This window comes from Callionymus lyra, chromosome 15, assembly GCF_982586985.1.
Source record: "Callionymus lyra chromosome 15, fCalLyr1.hap1.1, whole genome shotgun sequence".
NCBI classification, from domain to species: domain Eukaryota; kingdom Metazoa; phylum Chordata; class Actinopteri; order Syngnathiformes; family Callionymidae; genus Callionymus; species Callionymus lyra.
In genome coordinates, this window is record NC_141832.1 from 4,462,503 (window position 1) to 4,484,547 (window position 22,045).

A 22,045-nucleotide genomic window follows, 5' to 3' on the forward strand; every position below is an offset into this window, starting at 1 on the left:
CCTCACATGTAGCCGTCTGACCTCACATCTACCCGTCTGACCTCACATCTACCCGTCTGACCTCACATCTACCTGTCTGACCTCACATCTACCCGTCTGACCTTCTTTCTAACCTTTTATTGTGAAGTGACCTTGAGTCTCTTGAAAGTTTTAAACCAAATGTTTTATTACATCATGATGAACATCATAAGTGACTCGTGCTCCACTGAACTTCAAGTCAAACAGCACTTTAATGATGATTGACAGCAGCAACACAAGTGTGTTGGAGGAACACACTCACACACTCAGGTCACACACACACACTGAGGAACCAGAACCAGGAACCTCTGTGAGTCCAAATCCCAGGTACAAAGGTTCAGTGGAGATGAAGAAGGTTCGGAGGTGTTTCTGTCCATCAGAGGAGACACTGTAGAAGGTTAAATATCCAGGATCACTAAAGTTCATCAACATTCCTACTCTGTGAGAAACTTCTTGACTCTTGATGACATATTCTTTCTTATCGTGACAGAATTTATATCCATCATCATCAGAGCAGCTCAGACTCCAGGAATAACGGTTCTGTCCAAACTCAGACTCGTCTTCTTTCCCTCCGTCTCTTCTGAGAGTCAGTGCGATAGAAGCTCCTCCTCTCCACTCCAGCTCCCAGTAACATGGTCCAGTCACAGCTTCTCTGCTCATCACCTGAAGACACCGGTGGAATCTGTCGGGATGGTCCAGATAATCCTGATCCTGCGTCACAAGTTCCACCGTCCTGTTGTCGTTGGACAGTAGGAGGTGCCGGTGTGCTGTGTCCGGGTCCAGTGAGAGTGGACGGAAGTCTGAGAGAAGAAGACACGAGAGGTGATGATGGTGGAAGAACTTTCTCTTCAACACAATCATGGACTCAGTGTCCCAGCAAGCCAGGGAGGGCTGCTCTGTTTGTTGACATCTAGTGGAGATCATCTTCAAAGTGAAGTCAACAGTCTTCTGAGACTGGGACCACCTCCAGAGAAGAACCAGGAGGAACATCCCAGAATCATCTTGTCACATTTGATTGACACCAGTGTGTCCATATCAAGTCAGCAGCTAAACTAGCATGTAGCTAACATGATGTTTCTTCATGTTCTTGAAACATCTCTGCGTTCATCTCCACCATCATCCTGGACTTGATGAAGCTCCATCAGCAGATTCAAGTGTAACAACATCTCAACATCACAACTGCTCCACTAGAAGCTGACAGAGTCAAGGAGTTCTCATCCATCAATCAAATCAAACTTACACTTCTTCCATCCAGATGTTAACCTCTGTGGTCCACAGTGATCCAGCCTGGAGGAGGAAACATTGAGAAGATCAGATTCATTTGACTTCAGATGCTAAGTGGACGTTCTTTCATGACTGTGTTGACCACAACAAAGATGGATCTAGAAACACTCGCTCAGTCTCCACTGTCTCCTTGTTCTTCCACTGGTGTCCAGCAGGAGAACATGGAGAAGCTCTGAGAGTTGGATTCATGTGCTCAGTTCAGATGAAGAGTCTGAGCAGCGTCACACACTCACATCTCTCTGCTTCTGATCACATGTTCAGTCTGAAGATCTTTGGAGCTCAGTCAGTGAGTTCTGCTGCTCCGTCCATACCTGAGAGTCTCCAGCCTCCAGTCTGGACTCTCCAGTCCAGCAGACAGCAGCTCCAGTCCTGGTCCTCCTGGATGATTGAAGCTCAGGTCCAGCTCTCTCAGATGGGACGGGTTAGATGTCAGAGCTGAGGCCAGAGAAGAACAACCTCCTGCTGAGATCTGACACGCTGACAGACTGTAATGAAGGAGAAACACTTTCATTAAATCAGAAGAACTGAAGACATGATGTTCTGACCTGAGAGTCTCCAGGTGACAGTGTGGACTCTTCAGTCCAGCAGACAGCAGCTCCACTCCTGGATCCTTCAGGTTGTTGTGACTCAGGTCCAGTTGAGTCAGACTAGAGGACGGAGAGCTGAGGACTGAGGACAGAAGTGAACAACTTCTCTCTGTCAGTCGACAGTTTCTCAGCCTGTGAAAGAGACGGAAACGTCAACAAGAGACTTTTTCTCTATTTTGACTTGAAAGCCTTGATTGGAGGAAACACTGAACTCTTGACGTTCATAAGATCATCACATGATTGTGTGAACATTTGAAGACTTTGATTTCAATCAGGATCAACTTGATCAACACATGAAATAATGAAGTTTTCATCAGTTCAACACTTGATGTATAAATGATCACATGACTCACTGTTGTGAGAGGATTGATGTGTGTTTGTGTTTAATGTCAGTGTTAGTGTTAGTGTTGTGTAACTCCACTCACACTGGTGTTGTGTAACTCCACTCACACTGTTGTGTAACTCCACTCACACTGGTGTTGTGTAACTCCACTCACACTGGTGTTGTGTAACTCCACTCACACTGGTGTTGTGTAACTCCACTCACACTGGTGTTGTGTAACTCCACTCACACTTGTGTTGTGTAACTCCACTCACACTGGTGTTGTGTAACTCCACTCACACTGGTGTTGTGTAACTCCACTCACACTGGTGTTGTGTAACTCCACTCACACTGGTGTTGTGTAACTCCACTCACACTGGTGTTGTGTAACTCCACTCACACTGGTGTTGTGTAACTCCACTCACACTGGTGTTGTCTAACTCCACTCACACTGGTGTTGTGTAACTCGACTCACACTGGTGTTGTGTAACTCCACTCACACTGGTGTTGTGTAACTCCACTCACACTGGTGTTGTGTAACTCCACTCACACTGGTGTTGTGTAACTCCACTCACACTGGTGTTGTGTAACTCCACTCACACTGGTGTTGTGTAACTCCACTCACACTGGTGTTGTGTAACTCCACTCACACTGGTGTTGTGTAACTCCACTCACACTGGTGTTGTCTAACTCCACTCACACTGGTGTTGTGTAACTCGACTCACACTGGTGTTGTGTAACTCCACTCACACTGGTGTTGTGTAACTCCACTCACACTGGTGTTGTGTAACTCCACTCACACTGGTGTTGTGTAACGCCACTCACACTGGTGTTGTGTAACTCCACTCACACTAGTTTTGTGTAACTCCACTCACACTGGTGTTGTGTAACTCCACTCACACTGGTGTTGTGTAACTCGACTCACACTGGTGTTGTGTAACTCGACTCACACTGGTGTTGTGTAACTCCACTCACACTGGTGTTGTGTAACCCGACTCACACTTGTGTTGTGTAACTCCCCTCACACTTGTGTTGTGTAACCCGACTCACACTGGTGTTGTGTAACTACACTCACACTGGTGTTGTGTAACTCCACTCAAACTTGTGTTGTGTAACTCCACTCACACTAATGTTGTGTAACTCCACTCACACTGGTGTTGTGTAACTCCACTCACACTGGTGTTGTGTAACTCCACTCACACTGGTGTTGTGTAACTCCACTCACACTGGTGTTGTGTAACCCGACTCACACTTGTGTTGTGTAACTCCACTCACACTTGTGTTGTGTAACCCGACTCACACTGGTGTTGTGTAACTACACTCACACTGGTGTTGTGTAACTCCACTCACACTTGTGTTGTGTAACTCCACTCACACTAGTGTTGTGTAACTCCACTCACACTGGTGTTGTGTAACTCCACTCACACTGGTGTTGTGTAACTCCACTCACACTGGTGTTGTGTAACTCCACTCACACTGGTGTTGTGTAACTCCACTCACACTGGTGTTGTGTAACTCCACTCACACTGGTGTTGTGTAACTCGACTCACACTGGTGTTGTGTAACTCGACTCACACTGGTGTTGTGTAACTCCACTCACACTGGTGTTGTGTAACTCCACTCACACTGGTGTTGTGTAACTCCACTCACACTGGTGTTGTGTAACTCCACTCACACTGGTGTTGTGTAACTCCACTCACACTGGTGTTGTGTAACTCCACTCAAACTGGTGTTGTGTAACTCCACTCACACTGGTGTTGTGTAACTCCACTCACACTGGTGTTGTGTAACTCCACTCACACTGGTGATGTGTAACTCGACTTTGACTCGATGTGTGACTTGTGTAGTGTGACTTGGGTTGTGTGACTTGTGTTGTGTACTTGTGTGACTTGTGTTAGTTGTGTTGTGTCACTTTTGAGTTGTTTTGTGTGACTCATGTTGTGTGACTGTGTTGTTTGAGTTGTGTTGTGTGAGTCGTGTTGTGTGAGTCGTGTTGTGTGACTTTTGTTTTGTGACTTGTGTTGTTTGAGTTGTGAGTTGTTTTGTGTGAGTTGTGCGAGTTGTGTTGTGTGAGTCGTGTTGTGTGAGTCGTGTTGTGTGACTTGTGTTGTGTGAGTCTTGTTGTGTGACTTGTGTGAGTCGTGTCATGTGACTTGTGTTGTGTGACTTGTGTTGTGACTTGTTTTGTGTGACTCTTGTTGTGTGAGTTTTGTGGTGTGATTTGTGTGATCTGTGTTGTGTGACTCGTGCCATGTGACTTTTGTTGTGTGACTTTTCTGGTGTGACTTTTGTTGTGTGCCTTTTTTGCGTGACTTTTGTGGTGTGACTTTTGTCGTGTGACTCGTGTTGTGTGACTCATGTCATGTGACTTGTGTTTTGTGACTTTTGTCGTGTGACTCGTGCATTGTGCCTTGTGTTGTGTGCCTTGTGTTGTGTGATTTGTGTTGTGTGATTTGTGTTGTGGGACTTATGTTGTGTGCCTTGTGTTGTGTGATTTGTGTTGTGGGACTTATGTTGTGTGACTTTTGTTGTGTGACTCGTGTTGTGTGACTTATGTTGTGTGACTTGGGTTGTGTGACTTGTGTTGTGTACTTGTGTGACTTGTGTTAGTTGTGTTGTGTCACTTTTGAGTTGTTTGTGTGACTCATGTTGTGTGACTGTGTTGTTTGAGTTGTGTTGTGTCAGTTGTGTGACTCATGTTATTTGACTTGTGTTGTGTGAGTCGCGTTGTGTGACTTTTGTTGTGTGACTCTTGTTGTGTTATGTGACTTGTGTTGTGTGAGTAGTGTTGTGTGACTCGTGTTGTGTGACTTGTGTAGTGTGACTTGGGTTGTGTGACTTGTGTTGTGTACTTGTGTGACTTGTGTTAGTTGTGTTGTGTTACTTTTGAGTTGTTTTGTGTGACTCATGTTGTGTGACTGTGTTGTTTGAGTTGTGTTGTGTGAGTTGTGTGACTCATGTTATTTGACTTGTGTTGTGTGAGTCACGTTGTGTGACTTTTGTTGTGTGACTCTTGTTGTGTTATGTGACTTGTGTTGTGTGAGTAGTGTTGTGTGACTCGTGTTGTGTGCCTTGTGTTGTGTGATTAGTGTTGTGGGACTTATGTTGTGCGACTTGTGTTGTGTGACTTGTGTTGTGTGACTTGTGTTGTGTGACTTGTGTTGTGTGACTCGTGTCATGTGACTTGTGTTGTGTGCCTTGTGTTGTGTGACTTGTGTTGTGTGATTTGTGTTGTGTGATTTGTGTTGTGTGACTTGTGTTGTGTGACTTGAAATATTATACATGACCTGAAATATTCTTCACCTTCCTGTTGTGTTCATGAAATATCAACTTCTAGAACCAAGTTCATGAGTCGAGGAAAAGTCATTCAAATCCTTCTCAGAGTGAAAAAGGTTTCATGAAGAAACATGAATCCATTCACTGTTTACATCCATGTGTGTGTTTGTGTTTGTTTGAAATGATGTTCTGACCTGAGAGTCTCCAGGTGACAGTGTGGACTCTTCAGTCCAGCAGACAGCAGCTCCACTCCTGGATCCTTCAGGTCGTTTCTACTCAGGTCCAGTTGAGTCAGACTAGAGGACGGAGAGCTGAGGACTGAGGACAGAAGTGAACAACTTCTCTCTGACAGCCAACAGTTTCTCAGCCTGTGAAAGAGACGGAAACGTCAACAAGAGACTTTTTCTCTATTTTGACTTGAAAGCCTTGATTGGAGGAAACACTGAACTCTTGACGTTCATAAGATCATCACATGATTGTGTGAACATTTGAAGACTTTGATTTCAATCAGGATCAACTTGATCAACACATGAAATAATGAAGTTTTCATCAGTTCAACACTTGATGTATAAATGATCACATGACTCACTGTTGTGAGAGGATTGATGTGTGTTTGTGTTTAATGTCAGTGTTAGTGTTAGTGTTGTGTAACTCCACTCACACTGTTGTGTAACTCCACTCACACTGTTGTGTAACTCCACTCACACTGGTGTTGTGTAACTCCACTCACACTGGTGTTGTGTAACCCGACTCACACTTGTGTTGTGTAACTCCACTCACACTTGTGTTGTGTAACCCGACTCACACTGGTGTTTTGTAACTACACTCACACTGGTGTTGTGTAACTCCACTCACACTGGTGTTGTGTAACTCCACTCACACTAGTGTTGTGTAACTCCACTCACACTGGTGTTGTGTAACTCCACTCACACTGGTGTTGTGTAACTCCACTCACACTGGTGTTGTGTAACTCCACTCACACTGGTGTTGTGTAACCCGACTCACACTTGTGTTGTGTAACTCCACTCACACTTGTGTTGTGTAACCCGACTCACACTGGTGTTGTGTAACTACACTCACACTGGTGTTGTGTAACTACACTCACACTTGTGTTGTGTAACTCCACTCACACTAGTGTTGTGTAACTCCACTCACACTGGTGTTGTGTAACTCCACTCACACTGGTGTTGTGTAACTCCACTCACACTGGTGTTGTGTAACTCCACTCACACTGGTGTTGTGTAACTCCACTCACACTCGTTTTGTGTAACTCCACTCACACTGGTGTTGTGTAACTCCACTCACACTGGTGTTGTGTAACTCCACTCACACTGGTGTTGTGTAACTCCACTCACACTGGTGTTGTGTAACTCCACTCACACTGGTGTTGTGTAACCCGACTCACACTTGTGTTGTGTAACTCCACTCACAATTGTGTTGTGTAACCCGACTCACACTGGTGTTGTGTAACTACACTCACACTGGTGTTGTGTAACTCCACTCACACTTGTGTTGTGTAACTCCACTCACACTAGTGTTGTGTAACTCCACTCACAATTGTGTTGTGTAACCCGACTCACACTGGTGTTGTGTAACTACACTCACACTGGTGTTGTGTAACTCCACTCACACTTGTGTTGTGTAACTCCACTCACACTAGTGTTGTGTAACTCCACTCACACTGGTGTTGTGTAACTCCACTCACACTGGTGTTGTGTAACTCCACTCACACTGGTGTTGTGTAACTACACTCACACTGGTGTTGTGTAACTCCACTCACACTAGTGTTGTGTAACTCCACTCACACTGGTGTTGTGTAACTCCACTCACACTGGTGTTGTGTAACTCGACTCACACTGGTGTTGTGTAACTCCACTCACACTGGTGTTGTGTAACTCCACTCACACTGGTGTTGTGTAACCCGACTCACACTTGTGTTGTGTAACTCCACTCACACTTGTGTTGTGTAACCCGACTCACACTGGTGTTGTGTAACTACACTCACACTGGTGTTGTGTAACTCCACTCACACTTGTGTTGTGTAACTCCACTCACACTAGTGTTGTGTAACTCCACTCACACTGGTGTTGTGTAACTCCACTCACACTGGTGTTGTGTAACTCCACTCACACTGGTGTTGTGTAACTCCACTCACACTGGTGTTGTGTAACTACACTCACACTGGTGTTGTGTAACTCCACTCACACTTGTGTTGTGTAACTCCACTCACACTAGTGTTGTGTAACTCCACTCACACTGGTGTTGTGTAACTCCGCTCACACTGGTGTTGTGTAACTCCACTCACACTGGTGTTGTGTAACTCCACTCACACTGGTGTTGTGTAACTCCACTCACACTGGTGTTGTGTAACTCCACTCACACTAGTGTTGTGTAACTCCACTCACACTGGTGTTGTGTAACTCCACTCACACTGGTGTTGTGTAACTCCACTCACACTGGTGTTGTGTAACTCCACGCACACTGGTGTTGTGTAACTCCACTCACACTAGTTTTGTGTAACTCCACTCACACTGGTGTTGTGTAACTCCACTCACACTGGTGTTGTGTAACTCGACTCACACTGGTGTTGTGTAACTCGACTCACACTGGTGTTGTGTAACTCGACTCACACTGGTGTTGTGTAACTCCACTCACACTGGTGTTGTGTAACCCGACTCACACTTGTGTTGTGTAACTCCACTCACACTTGTGTTGTGTAACCCGACTCACACTGGTGTTTTGTAACTACACTCACACTGGTGTTGTGTAACTCCACTCACACTGGTGTTGTGTAACTCCACTCACACTAGTGTTGTGTAACTCCACTCACACTGGTGTTGTGTAACTCCACTCACACTGGTGTTGTGTAACTCCACTCACACTGGTGTTGTGTAACTCCACTCACACTGGTGTTGTGTAACCCGACTCACACTTGTGTTGTGTAACTCCACTCACACTTGTGTTGTGTAACCCGACTCACACTGGTGTTGTGTAACTACACTCACACTGGTGTTGTGTAACTACACTCACACTTGTGTTGTGTAACTCCACTCACACTAGTGTTGTGTAACTCCACTCACACTGGTGTTGTGTAACTCCACTCACACTGGTGTTGTGTAACTCCACTCACACTGGTGTTGTGTAACTCCACTCACACTGGTGTTGTGTAACTCCACTCACACTCGTTTTGTGTAACTCCACTCACACTGGTGTTGTGTAACTCCACTCACACTGGTGTTGTGTAACTCCACTCACACTGGTGTTGTGTAACTCCACTCACACTGGTGTTGTGTAACTCCACTCACACTGGTGTTGTGTAACCCGACTCACACTTGTGTTGTGTAACTCCACTCACAATTGTGTTGTGTAACCCGACTCACACTGGTGTTGTGTAACTACACTCACACTGGTGTTGTGTAACTCCACTCACACTTGTGTTGTGTAACTCCACTCACACTAGTGTTGTGTAACTCCACTCACAATTGTGTTGTGTAACCCGACTCACACTGGTGTTGTGTAACTACACTCACACTGGTGTTGTGTAACTCCACTCACACTTGTGTTGTGTAACTCCACTCACACTAGTGTTGTGTAACTCCACTCACACTGGTGTTGTGTAACTCCACTCACACTGGTGTTGTGTAACTCCACTCACACTGGTGTTGTGTAACTACACTCACACTGGTGTTGTGTAACTCCACTCACACTAGTGTTGTGTAACTCCACTCACACTGGTGTTGTGTAACTCCACTCACACTGGTGTTGTGTAACTCGACTCACACTGGTGTTGTGTAACTCCACTCACACTGGTGTTGTGTAACTCCACTCACACTGGTGTTGTGTAACCCGACTCACACTTGTGTTGTGTAACTCCACTCACACTTGTGTTGTGTAACCCGACTCACACTGGTGTTGTGTAACTACACTCACACTGGTGTTGTGTAACTCCACTCACACTTGTGTTGTGTAACTCCACTCACACTAGTGTTGTGTAACTCCACTCACACTGGTGTTGTGTAACTCCACTCACACTGGTGTTGTGTAACTCCACTCACACTGGTGTTGTGTAACTCCACTCACACTGGTGTTGTGTAACTCCACTCACACTGGTGTTGTGTAACTCCACTCACACTGGTGTTGTGTAACTCCACTCACACTGGTGTTGTGTAACTCCACTCACACTGGTGTTGTGTAACTCCACTCACACTGGTGTTGTGTAACTCCACTCACACTGGTGTTGTGTAACTCCACTCACACTGGTGTTGTGTAACTCCACTCACACTGGTGATGTGTAACTCGACTTTGACTCGATGTGTGACTTGTGTAGTGTGACTTGGGTTGTGTGACTTGTGTTGTGTACTTGTGTGACTTGTGTTAGTTGTGTTGTGTCACTTTTGAGTTGTTTTGTGTGACTCATGTTGTGTGACTGTGTTGTTTGAGTTGTGTTGTTCGAGTCGTGTTTTGTGAGTCGTGTTGTGCGAGTCGTGTTGTGTGAGTCGTGTTGTGTGACTTTTGTTTTGTGACTTGTGTTGTTTGAGTTGTGTGAGTTGTTTTGTGTGAGTTGTGCGAGTCGTGTTGTGTGAGTCGTGTTGTGTGACTTGTGTTGTGTGAGTCTTGTTGTGTGACTTGTGTGAGTCGTGTCATGTGAGTTGTGTTGTGTGACTTGTGTTGTGACTTGTTTTGTGTGACTCTTGTGTGAGTTTTGTGGTGTGATTTGTGTGATCTGTGTTGTGTGACTCGTGCCATGTGACTTTTGTTGTGTGACTTTTCTGGTGTGACTTTTGTTGTGTGCCTTTTTTGCGTGACTTTTGTGGTGTGACTTTTGTCATGTGACTCGTGTTGTGTGACTCATGTCATGTGACTTGTGTTTTGTGACTTTTGTCGTGTGACTTTTGTCGTGTGACTCGTGCATTGTGCCTTGTGTTGTGTGCCTTGTGTTGTGTGATTTGTGTTGTGTGATTTGTGTTGTGGGACTTATGTTGTGTGCCTTGTGTTGTGTGATTTGTGTTGTGGGACTTATGTTGTGTGACTTTTGTTCTGTGACTCGTGTTGTGTGACTTATGTTGTGTGACTTGGGTTGTGTGACTTGTGTTGTGTACTTGTGTGACTTGTGTTAGTTGTGTTGTGTCACTTTTGAGTTGTTTGTGTGACTCATGTTGTGTGACTGTGTTGTTTGAGTTGTGTTGTGTCAGTTGTGTGACTCATGTTATTTGACTTGTGTTGTGTGAGTCGCGTTGTGTGACTTTTGTTGTGTGACTCTTGTTGTGTTATGTGACTTGTGTTGTGTGAGTAGTGTTGTGTGACTCGTGTTGTGTGACTTGTGTAGTGTGACTTGGGTTGTGTGACTTGTGTTGTGTACTTGTGTGACTTGTGTTAGTTGTGTTGTGTTACTTTTGAGTTGTTTTGTGTGACTCATGTTGTGTGACTGTGTTGTTTGAGTTGTGTTGTGTGAGTTGTGTGACTCATGTTATTTGACTTGTGTTGTGTGAGTCACGTTGTGTGACTTTTGTTGTGTGACTCTTGTTGTGTTATGTGACTTGTGTTGTGTGAGTAGTGTTGTGTGACTCGTGTTGTGTGCCTTGTGTTGTGTGATTAGTGTTGTGGGACTTATGTTGTGCGACTTGTGTTGTGCGACTTGTGTTGTGTGACTTGTGTTGTGTGACTTGTGTTGTGTGACTTGTGTTGTGTGACTTAAGTTGTGTGACTTGTGTTGTGTGACTTGTGTTGTGTGACTTGTGTTGTGTGACTTAAGTTGTGTGACTTGTGTTGTGTGACTTGAAATATTATACATGACCTGAAATATTCTTCACCTTCCTGTTGTGTTCATGAAATATCAACTTCTAGAACCAAGTTCATGAGTCGAGGAAAAGTCATTCAAATCCTTCTCAGAGTGAAAAAGGTTTCATGAAGAAACATGAATCCATTCACTGTTTACATCCATGTGTGTGTTTGTGTTTGTTTGAAATGATGTTCTGACCTGAGAGTCTCCAGGTGACAGTGTGGACTCTTCAGTCCAGCAGACAGCAGCTCCACTCCTGGATCCTTCAGGTCGTTGTGACTCAGGTCCAGTTGAGTCAGACTAGAGGACGGAGAGCTGAGGACTGAGGACAGAAGTGAACAACTTCTCTCTGACAGTCGACAGTTGATCAGCCTGTGAAAGAGACGAGTGTCGTCAACAAGAGGATTGATTTGTGTTTATATGAGAAACAAACACAAGATAACATAAGGAAAAATAAAAAGAGTCACAAAACAAACAACAATGACAAATGAAAATAAAGGTTGTTACATGTATATTGATCATAATAACACTGTCATGAGTCTACATGTTCCTCCTTGTGTTTCCAGTTTTATTGTGAAATCCGCTCCCTTCTGTGTCTTTGCTAGTCTTACTTCCTCCTGTCTGAGTAGTGATTGGTCCAGCCGTGTCTTGTTAGTCCCGCCCCCAGCTGCTGCTGATTGCTGCCCTGTGTTCTTAAGCCTCCACTCTCTGTCACGTCCTTGTCTTGTCGTCACCGTTTTCCAGTACCTGTATCCTGGGTTTCTCAGTTCCATCGTGATAAACACATCATTGATTCTTTTTCTATTCACTTACTTATCTCAGTGTTTTTGTGTGTTTTCTCTCAATTGTTGTGTCTAATTCTTTTCCAGAGTAAAAATAGGGTTCAGTTTTAGGACCACTGTTATTTACCCTGTACATGAACAGCCTTGGACAAAATGTCCAGAAAGCATCTTTCCATTTCTATGCGGAAGACACCGAAATTTATTGTTTTGCATCCTCACTTAATAAGGCTTTTGAGTTCATGCAACGTGCTTTTGATCAAGTGCAGGCTCAGCTTTGTCAACTGAAGCTTGTTCTCCATGCTGATAAGACCAAACTTATGGTATTTTCAAATTACAAAAAGATTGAGATAAATCACAATATTTTAACTTCCCAAGGTCCTGCAATTGAGGAGTATTTTCACAAATACTTGGGTTTTGTGATTGATGACCACATCTCTTTAAAATTCACATACAAAACCTGGTAAATAAACTGAAGCTAAGGTTAGGCTCGACGACGAGTCGAAGCTACCTTCCTGACCGTTCTTGATTCTGGAGATGTGTTGTACATGAATTCATCAGCTCACTGTCTAAAGATGTTGGACACTGTGTAACATGGAGCCTTGAGGTTCATGACAAACTGAAGACCCTTAACCCATCACTGCACACTATACTCAAGAGTTCACTGGCCTTCGCTCTCTTGGCGACGACTTAGTCATTGGCATGTTTGTATCTACAAGGAGATTATAGGTTATGAATGTTCCTCCAGCTCGTACTGAACTGGGTAAAACAGCTTTTAAGATTTCTGCGCCGTCATCGTGGAAGAAGCTGAAGAAGCAGCACAAGTTTGAGACTCAAGTGACTTTTAACAAATTCAATGCTGTTGTCAGGAATTTGACGTCGAACTCTATCAGCAAGTGTGAATGTTTTTAGTCAGTAATCTTTTATCTTTTTCTGATATTGTACCAATGGACTTAATACTGTAAGAAATAGTTTTTATGTGTAACTGTTTTGCTGTCCATCCTGTCCAGGTCTCTCTTGTAAAAGAGATTTTAATGTCAATGAGACTAACCTGGATGAATAAAGGATGAATAAATAAAATAATAATACAGAGTTATTCATTCACTGTTTGTGTGTTTGTGTCCACGTCACATGTTCAAGTGTTTGCTCATGAAATTCAAATGAAAAGTTGATGTTATTTCAAAAAGTGACTTTAGAAAATGATGGATTTACAAAACAAGGTGAAAGAAAAACCATGAAGAGAGAAAGAAGGAGTGAGTTGGTGACACAGAGATGAGTTGAAATGAAAGATATGAGCAGGATGTGAGACGACACTGATGAATATTGTGATGAAGAAGAACATGTTTGACTTTTCATACAGTTGCTGATGTGTTCATCACACATGCTCACATCACCATGAACATTACCCTGCATTGAAATCTAGCAACAGAACAAGTGATGACATCACAAGAGTCTCTCAAATGTGTTTGAATGGATCTGAGATCAGTAAATATGTGTCAACATACTGAACAGCACGACCCAGCAGAAGAACAAATCAAGTTCAAGTGTGAGAACCTGCTGAAGACTGAGGTCACTTAGAATCAGCTGCTTCATTGAAGAACTCACTGGAGACTCAACTTTGACTCTCTGGAGTCTCACCTCTGACTTTCACATGTTCTGAAGCTGAAGACATGATGTTCTGACCTGAGAGTCTCCAGGTGACAGTGTGGACTCTTCAGTCCAGCAGACAGCAGCTCCACTCCTGGATCCTTCAGGTCGTTGTGACTCAGGTCCAGTTGAGTCAGACTAGAGGACGGAGAGCTGAGGACTGAGGACAGAAGTGAACAACTTCTCTCTGACAGTCGACAGTTTCTCAGCCTGTGAAAGAGACGAGTGTCGTCAACAAGAGGATTGATTTGTGTTTGTATGAGAAACAAACACAAGATAACATAAGGAAAAATAAAAAGAGTCACAAAACAAACAACAATGACAAATGAAAATAAAAGGTTGTTACATGTATATTGATCATAATAACACATTCATTATTTTTCTATTCACTTACTTATCTCAGTGTTTTTGTGTGTTTTCTCTCAATTGTTGTGTCGAATTCTTTTCCAGAGTAAAAATATCTTCAATTTAATCAAGACACTGATTCAATCGTGAAGATTCATTTCAGTCAATTTATTCTATTTGTTTTTTTAACCTTCAATTCAATATGAACAGGTTTACAAAGTTATTATTCATAACAGTGTCAGGTGTGAGTGTGAAGGTGTTGCAGGTAATACAAGCTCAAACAATGTGTGTGTGTTTGTCACTCACACTCCTGCACTCTCTCAACATTGTTGTCTTCATTTGAATGTTTACAGTTAGAAAATTCAAGGTGAATTCTCTCCATCTTTGGATCCAGTGGATCTATGTTGTGACACAGATGGAGTTTCAATCATCCTCCGTCACATTCACCTTCATTTCTTCTCCCATGTTTGCTTCACATGCACTGAATTACTTTCAACTTTTGAAACATTTGTCAAGTTTGGAGACTATTTTTGAAGGAGGTTGTTTCTGAATGTTATTTTCTGTTCTATTAACACTGGTTAAACTTTTCATTTTCTTCATTTATGTTCAGTTTTCACGCTGGATTTTGGGGACAATCCTAAAATAAACCCTGTCTGTGCCTGAGGGAGAAACATACAGTTGTTCATTCCCTGTTTGTGTGTTTGTGTCCACGACACATGTTCAAGTGTTTGCTCATGAAATTCAAATATAAGTTGATGTTGTTTCAAAAAGTGACTTTAGAAAATGATGGATTTACAAAACAACGTGAAAGAAAAACGATGAAGAGAGAAAGAAAGTTGGAGTTTCTCAGCCTGAATAAAATGAAGAAGGAAATCAAACATTCATGGTTCATATCAGAGATGTTTCAATGATCCACTTACAGAACTTCATTTGAAGCTTGAACCACCGGCAGAAGCCTCTCAAGAACCTCCTCTGAGGTAGAGTATTTCTTCAGGTCAAACACTTTCAGATGTTCCTCTGAGGACAGTAAGATGAAGGCCAGGCTGGACCATTGAGCAGGAGACAGTTGATCTGTGAGGAGACGTCCTGATCTCAGCTGATGTTGGACCTCCTCCACCAGAGAAGTGTCCTTCACTTCATTCAGACAGTGGAACAGGTTGATGATTCTCTCTGGAGACACATTCTCACTGATCTTCTTCTTGATGAGCTTTGCTGTGTCCTGATTGGTCCAAGAGCTTCTTCCTGTTTGTTTCAATAAACCTGTCAGGAGACTCTGGCTGGTCTGCAGAGAAAGACCCAGAAGGAAGCGCAGGAACAAGTCCAGATGTCCATTTGGACTTTCTACAGCTTCATTGATGGTTCTCTGGTAGAACCTATCGATTGGAAGTTTGTTGCTAAACATTCTTGACAGTTTGGATGGTTGTTGTGAATCAAGCAAGTTGACTCCAGACTTGATGAAGTTCTGGTGAACATGAAGAGCAGCCAGAAACTCCTGAAGACTCAGGTGGATGAAGCAGAACATCTGGTCCTGGTAGAGTCCTCTCTCCTCTCTGAAGATCTGAGTGAAGACTCCTGAGTAAAGTGAAGCAGCTGTGATGTTGATGTCACACTCTGTCAGGTCTGATTCATAGAAGACCAAGTTTCCTTTCTTCAGATGCTCAAAAGCCAGTTTTCCCAGAGACTCCATCATCTCCCTGCTCTCAGGATCCCAAACTGTGTCCGTCCCAGCTGCTCCATGGTACTTCATCTTCTTGACTTTGGACAGAACCACCAGGAAGTGGATGAACATCTCAGTCAGGGTGTTGGGCAGCTGTCCTGTGTCTCCGCTCTTCAACATGTCTTCCAGAACTGTGGCAATGATCCAGCAGAAGATCGGGATGTGACACATGATGTGGAGGCTTCGTGAGGTCTTGATGTGAGAGATGATGGTGCTGGTCTGCTCCTCATCACTGGACCTCTTCCTGAAGTACTCCTCCTTCTGGAGGTCAGTGAACCCTCTGACCTCTGTCACCATGTCCACACACTCAGGAGGGATCTGATTGGCTGCTGCAGGTCGTGTGGTGATCCAGAGACGAGCTGAGGGAAGAAGATTCCCTCTGATGAGGTTTGTCAGGAGGACGTCTACTGAGGTGGACTCTGTAGCTGCTGTCAGGACCTGACTGTTGAGGAAGTCCAGAGGGAGTCGACACTCGTCCAGACCATCAAAGATGAACAGGACCTGGAGTCCTTCAAAACTGATGAGATCTGTGGTTTCAGGAAAGAAAAGATGAACAAGTTCCATCAAACTGAACTTCTTCTCTTTCAGCAGGTTCAGCTCTCTGAAGGTGAAAGGAAACATGAGGTGGAAGTTCTGGTGGGCTTTGTCTTCCGCCCAGTCCAGAGTGACCTTCCGTGTCAGGAGGGTCTTCCCAATGCCAGCCACACCCTTCGTCAGCAGGCTTCTGATTGGTGTGTCTCTCTCAGGTGAGGCTTTAAAGAGGTCTTCTGTTCTGATGGTAGTTTCTGGTCTGGTCTGGTTCCTGGTGGCTGCTTCGATCTGTCGGACCTCGTGCTCCTGGTTGACCTGGTCTGTGCCCCCCTCAGTGATGTAGAGCTCCGTGTAGATCTGATTCAGAGGAGCAGAGTTTCCTGCTTTAGCGACCCCCTCAGACACACTGTGGAACTTCTTCTTCAGGCTCCTCTTCAGTCGTCTTTGACGCTTTCCAGCACGACTTCCTGAAGAAGAGAAGTCACATGAAGCTCAAGATTCTAGAAGATCAATCTTCTCATCAGCTGCAGGAACTTCCATCACAAATTTACTTCAAGACGTCATATTAAGCAGGTTGAAATCCTCTTACTTCCCCACAGGCGACCAGCAAGCTCCTCCTGCTTCATGCTCCTCAGGAGGTTCAGGATGATCTTCAGGAAAGCTTCTCTGCTGCTCCTCATCTGCTCCTCTTCACACTTCGACTCCTCCTCTTCCTCATCATCCAGGTGTTTCTGCTCACCTGGTCTGAGAAACTTCTTCACTCTCTTCAGTTCCTCCTTCACCAGGGTCATGACCTTCTCCTCCAGCAGCTGAAACACACACAGACACATGTGACTAGAGGCAGGTCTGAACTTTCTTCACGAGCAGGACGTGATATTACGTCTCTTATTGACGTCATAGAAGGAAAAATTCAATTTAAATCTCATCTTCTCTCCAGAACCAAACAAGAGTCTCAGCTACACCAGACCTTCTGGTTCATGTAGGAACAGCTCAAGTGAGAAGCTGACAGATGCAGGTGTCCAGTACTCAGAGCTTCATGAAGCAGCAGAAGCAGCTGCTGTAGTTCGCAGGTGAAGCTGAAGAACGTACCTGAATCGTGGACTCCACATCTGTCTGATGCTGCTGGACACACTGGAGAACATCTGAGACCTGCTGATCCTCTCTGTGAAGAACATCAGGTAGTCGATAAGTTCTACTTCTACAATGTCACCAATGATCTGAGCAAGACTTCATGGCTTCAGTTTGTTGCTTCTTCTCTTGGATGTTGACTTTCTTTCACGACTGTCTGCAGCACTTTTGACTAACAGTTCATGAGCAGTTGGTATCAGTGGAGAAAAGAGAGAAGAAAACCTCACCTGTCTCCTGAAGACTCTTGTCCACCTTTGAAATAAATAGGATGTTCCATTGATGCTTCACTCTTCAGAGACTCACAGTTGAGTTCAGACTCTTCTTGTTTCTCCTGGTAGATCCTGAAAGAGACACAACTCTGATCAACACTTCTGTCGTTCACCATCTGACCAGAAGATGTCATGTTGCTCCTGTTGTCTCTCACCTCTGATGCTTCTGTTCACCTCTGAATTCAATCAATCTTCCTTTAGATCTGTCACTCTTCAGAGACTCACAGCTGGGAGCAGGTCCAGGTCCAGGTCCAGGTCCAGGTCCAGGTCCAGCAGATGTACGTAGCTTCGATCTGAACACACAAGTTTCAGTGAGAAGAAGATTCCAGTATTTGTAGGTGTGACAGAGACGTGATCTTCTCACCTCTGAGCTCTGGTCTGACTGTCATGGTCTTCACCCAGAGGAGGTTCAGAGGCAGGATCTTCCTCCTCTGTGTCCACACCTGCACACAAACACAACAGCATCATCACTCGTCATCATTGTGTTGTTGATACTATAATAAAACCTCATCAGTACAAACAACATGTTGTTGCTCAACCACACATTCATGTGTTCACTCTCTGATACTGACTGATGTAACAACTTGTTCAGTAACAAGCCTGAGAGGATCATTGAATCTTATTATCTCCTCACTGGCTTGTCGGATCACAATATGACTCATGTTGCAAGGAAGTTGACAAAAAACAGGTTTATTTACCAGCAAGAGATAATTAAACATTCCTATGGAATAAGGAAAAGGGACATGAATGCATTTAAGGAAGAAATAAGCCAAACTGATTGGAGTGATGTTCTACTCACAGATGATATAAAGGCCTCTTGTGAATCATTGTTAGGTGCCATAAATAGAATTAAAGAAAAATACACCAAAACTTTCAGAAATGGACACCCCAAGGTCAACCTGCCTTGGTTCAATGACAACTTGTGAAAACAGCACTAAATCAATTAATGATGGACGAGTTTTCACTTCGTAACAAATTAGTGAATGAACCAAAGAAGGCAAAGGCCAACTTTTTTTATGGACATTATCAAAGAAGGAAAGGGAATAGACTGATGTGGAGGAACATTAATGAATTCACAAAGAGAGAGCCGGATCAGGTAACTGGACATGAATTGAAAATACATGGACATTTAACCAGTGATTGTAATGAAATTACCTCTGCATTTAATAATTATTTTATTGAGTCAGTGCAGAATCTATCACATACATTTGGTGCAAGAATTAAAGACATAGCAGCACCAAATTATACCAAACCTGCTTTTAAGATAATTGAAGTACTATGCTAAGCTGTGCAGTGTCCCTGTTAAATAAAGGAAAAAATCTAATGTATTCACATTGATTCATTTATTCACCTCACTCTTGATTCATGTATTCACTTCACTATTGTATCATTTATTCACCTCACTCTTGATTCATGTATTCACCTCACTCTTGATTGTTTAATTCACCTCACTCTTTATTCATGTATTCACCTCACTCTTGATTCATTTATTCACCTCACTCTTGATTCATTTATTCACTGCACTATTGTATCATGTATTCACATTACTCTCGATTCATTTATTTACCTCACTCCTGATTATTTTATTCACCTCACTCCTGATTATTGTATTCACCTCACTCTCGATTCATTTATTCACCTCACTCTCTTTTCATGTATTCACCTCTCTCGTGATTAGTTTATTCACCTCACTCTCGTATCATGTATTCACCTCACTCTTGATTCATGTATTCACCCCACTCTTGATTTATGTTTTCACCTCACTCTTGATTCATGTTTTCACCTCACTCTTGATTTATTTATTCACCTCACTCTCGTATCATGTATTCACCTCACTCTTGATTAATTTATTTACTGCAGTCTTGATCCATGTATTCACCTCGTTCTTGATTAATTAATTCACCTCAGTCTTGATCCATGTATTCACGTCAGTCTTGATTCATGTGTTCACCTCACTCTTGATCCATGTATTCAATTCACTCTCGATTAATTTATTCAACTCAGTCTTGATTAATTTATTCACTTAACTCTTGATTAATTTATTCACCTCATTCTTGATTAATTTATTCACCCCAGTCTTGATTCATGTATTCACCTCACTCTTCATTTATGTATTCACCTCACTCTTGATTCATGTATTCGCCTAACTCTTGATTTATGTATTCACCTCACTTTCGATTCATTTTTTCACCTTAGTCTTGATCCATGTATTCACCTAACTCTTGATTCATGTATTCACCTCAGTCTTGAATAATTTATTGACCTCACATACTCACTCTTGGTTAATCTATTCACCTAACTCTCTATTAATTTATTCACCTCACAAACTCACTCTTGACTCATGCATTCACACTCTGGCTGGGGAACATGGCAGCATGAAAAAAGTCACTGACCTGTGAGCAGCTCTCTGCTCTGAAGACTTGTGTCCATGTTTGTAGGTGAAACTTCCAGGTGAGCTGAGCTGCTTGTGATCCAGACTCAGGGAAACACTGATCAACCGTCAGTGAGGAGGTGTGTCCTGTCAGAGACATCAGTGCAACATAGTGTGTTGTTGACTCACACTTTTATAACATAGTTCAACAACACAAGATGTGCCACGAGGATAAAGACGTTTGACAAGTTCAGTCACAATCTTGATCTAGAAGAAGGAATGCAGTCTTGTTCACCTGTCGCTGCCACACCTGTCGCAAACACAGCTTTATCTCTTTCACTTGTTTATTATCCAGTTTCATCTAGTTTTGTACTTTTCATCCAAACAAGTCTTGGTTCTGATCCGGGTGGTAGTATATCACCATTATACGTTGACTGAGTTGGTAGTCGGCCATCTTGTTCGTGTTTATGGCGGTGGTTGGATGTTAATCCCGTAGTTGTAACGGCTCAGGAATAAGTGCTACCCAGGCCCCTTTACAAGTTTGGCGAGCCAAGCTTAGAGGTCAATCACCGTATCGATCCACGAGCCTGTCGAACTGGGAGGTGGAGGCCCGGTCCAGGGGGCAGAAATATCCACCATTGCGTACACCCGGGCACAGTCAGACCTCTGGTCTCTGGAGGAGTTCCTGGCCTGAGGGTTCTCGCACAATGACCTACACTTGGAAGGTCCGATCATAACCTGGTCCACCTTCAGTCCCAGTATACTCCTCTGGTGCAGAGACAGACTGTGACCACTAGGAAAATCAGAAAGTGGACGCCAGCTGTGGAGGACGCCATCAGAGACTGCTTTGACACCACAGACTGGGATGTGCTGCTGAAGTCTCAAGAGGACATCAAGGGTCAGAAACACTATATAACGGATTATATATTTAGATTTCTGCTCAGACGTTGTCGCCCCTGCTAAGACTGTCCGCTGTTACCCTAATAATAAATTAATTTAACGCCATTGGTAACAAAGGAGGTCAAGGATGTCCTTAACAGAGAGAAGGCGGCTTTCAGGAGCAGGGACAGAGGGGCCATGAGGTCAGCAAAGCAGGAGGTGAAGCGATGCTGGGGAAAGTACCAACGCTGTAGAAGACTTCCTGTATAGTTCCAGTCCCGAAAAAGATCCGGCCGAGCGAGCTGAATGATTACAGACTGGTGGCGCTGATGAAGACACTGGAGCGGCTGGTCCTCAAACATCTCAGGCCACATGTCCAGCACGCACAAGCCCCCCGGTGTAGAAGATGCCATCCTTCACCTCCTGCATCGGACCTACTCCCACATGGATAAAGGAAGTGGCTCAGTGAGGATCCTGATCCTGGACTTTTCTAGTGCCTTTAACACCACCCAGTCCACTCTGCTGCAGGACAAACTGACAAAGATGCATGTGGACCCTGGTCTGGTCACCTGGATCTCGGACTATCTCACTGATCCACCACAGTATGTCAGGCTGGAGGACATCACTTCTGACACTGTGGTGTGCAGTACAGGAGCACCTCAGGGGACAGTACTGGCCCCTCTCCTCTTCACCATCTACACTTCAGACTTCTGCTACAACTCAGAGCTGAGTCTCGTCCAGAAGTATGCTGACGACACTGACATTGTTGGATGCATCAGGGACAACAGCAAGGACGAGTACAGAAGTCTGATACATGACTTTGTGGACTGGAGTGAGAGGAACCGCTTGCAGCTGAAGACCTCAAAGACCAAGGAGCTGGACTTTGGGAGGTCCAGGACAAAGCCATGTCCAGTGACAGTAAACTGACACAGACCATGTGTATAAGAAAGTTCAGAGTAGACTGTACTTTCTGAGGAGGCTCCGTTCATTTAAAATCTGCAGGAAACTGCTCTGCATGTTCTACCAGCCTGTGGTAGCCAGTGTTTTGTTCTGAGGTGTGTTGGGTTGGGAACAGAAGTGTCAACAGGTTGGACAGGTTGATCAGGAGGGCTG

General features: G+C 43.9%; 1 protein-coding gene across 1 annotated transcript; it reads right to left on the reverse strand.

Annotated features, from left to right (window-relative positions):
• Positions 1 to 211: 211 nt before the first annotated feature.
• LOC148064545 (NACHT, LRR and PYD domains-containing protein 3-like) lies at positions 212 to 20,176 on the reverse strand. The gene is made up of 13 exons (XM_087809712.1): positions 20,076 to 20,176; positions 18,047 to 18,125; positions 17,838 to 17,975; positions 17,641 to 17,754; positions 17,375 to 17,447; positions 16,875 to 17,094; positions 14,958 to 16,752; positions 13,684 to 13,902; positions 5,682 to 5,855; positions 1,848 to 2,021; positions 1,614 to 1,787; positions 1,259 to 1,305; positions 212 to 818 (listed from the first exon to the last, which is right to left on the reverse strand). Exons 1-13 carry the CDS (start codon positions 20,110 to 20,112, stop codon positions 277 to 279), a joined length of 3,786 nt encoding a protein of 1,261 aa, XP_087665838.1. The 5' UTR covers positions 20,113 to 20,176; the 3' UTR covers positions 212 to 276.
• Positions 20,177 to 22,045: the final 1,869 nt, after the last annotated feature.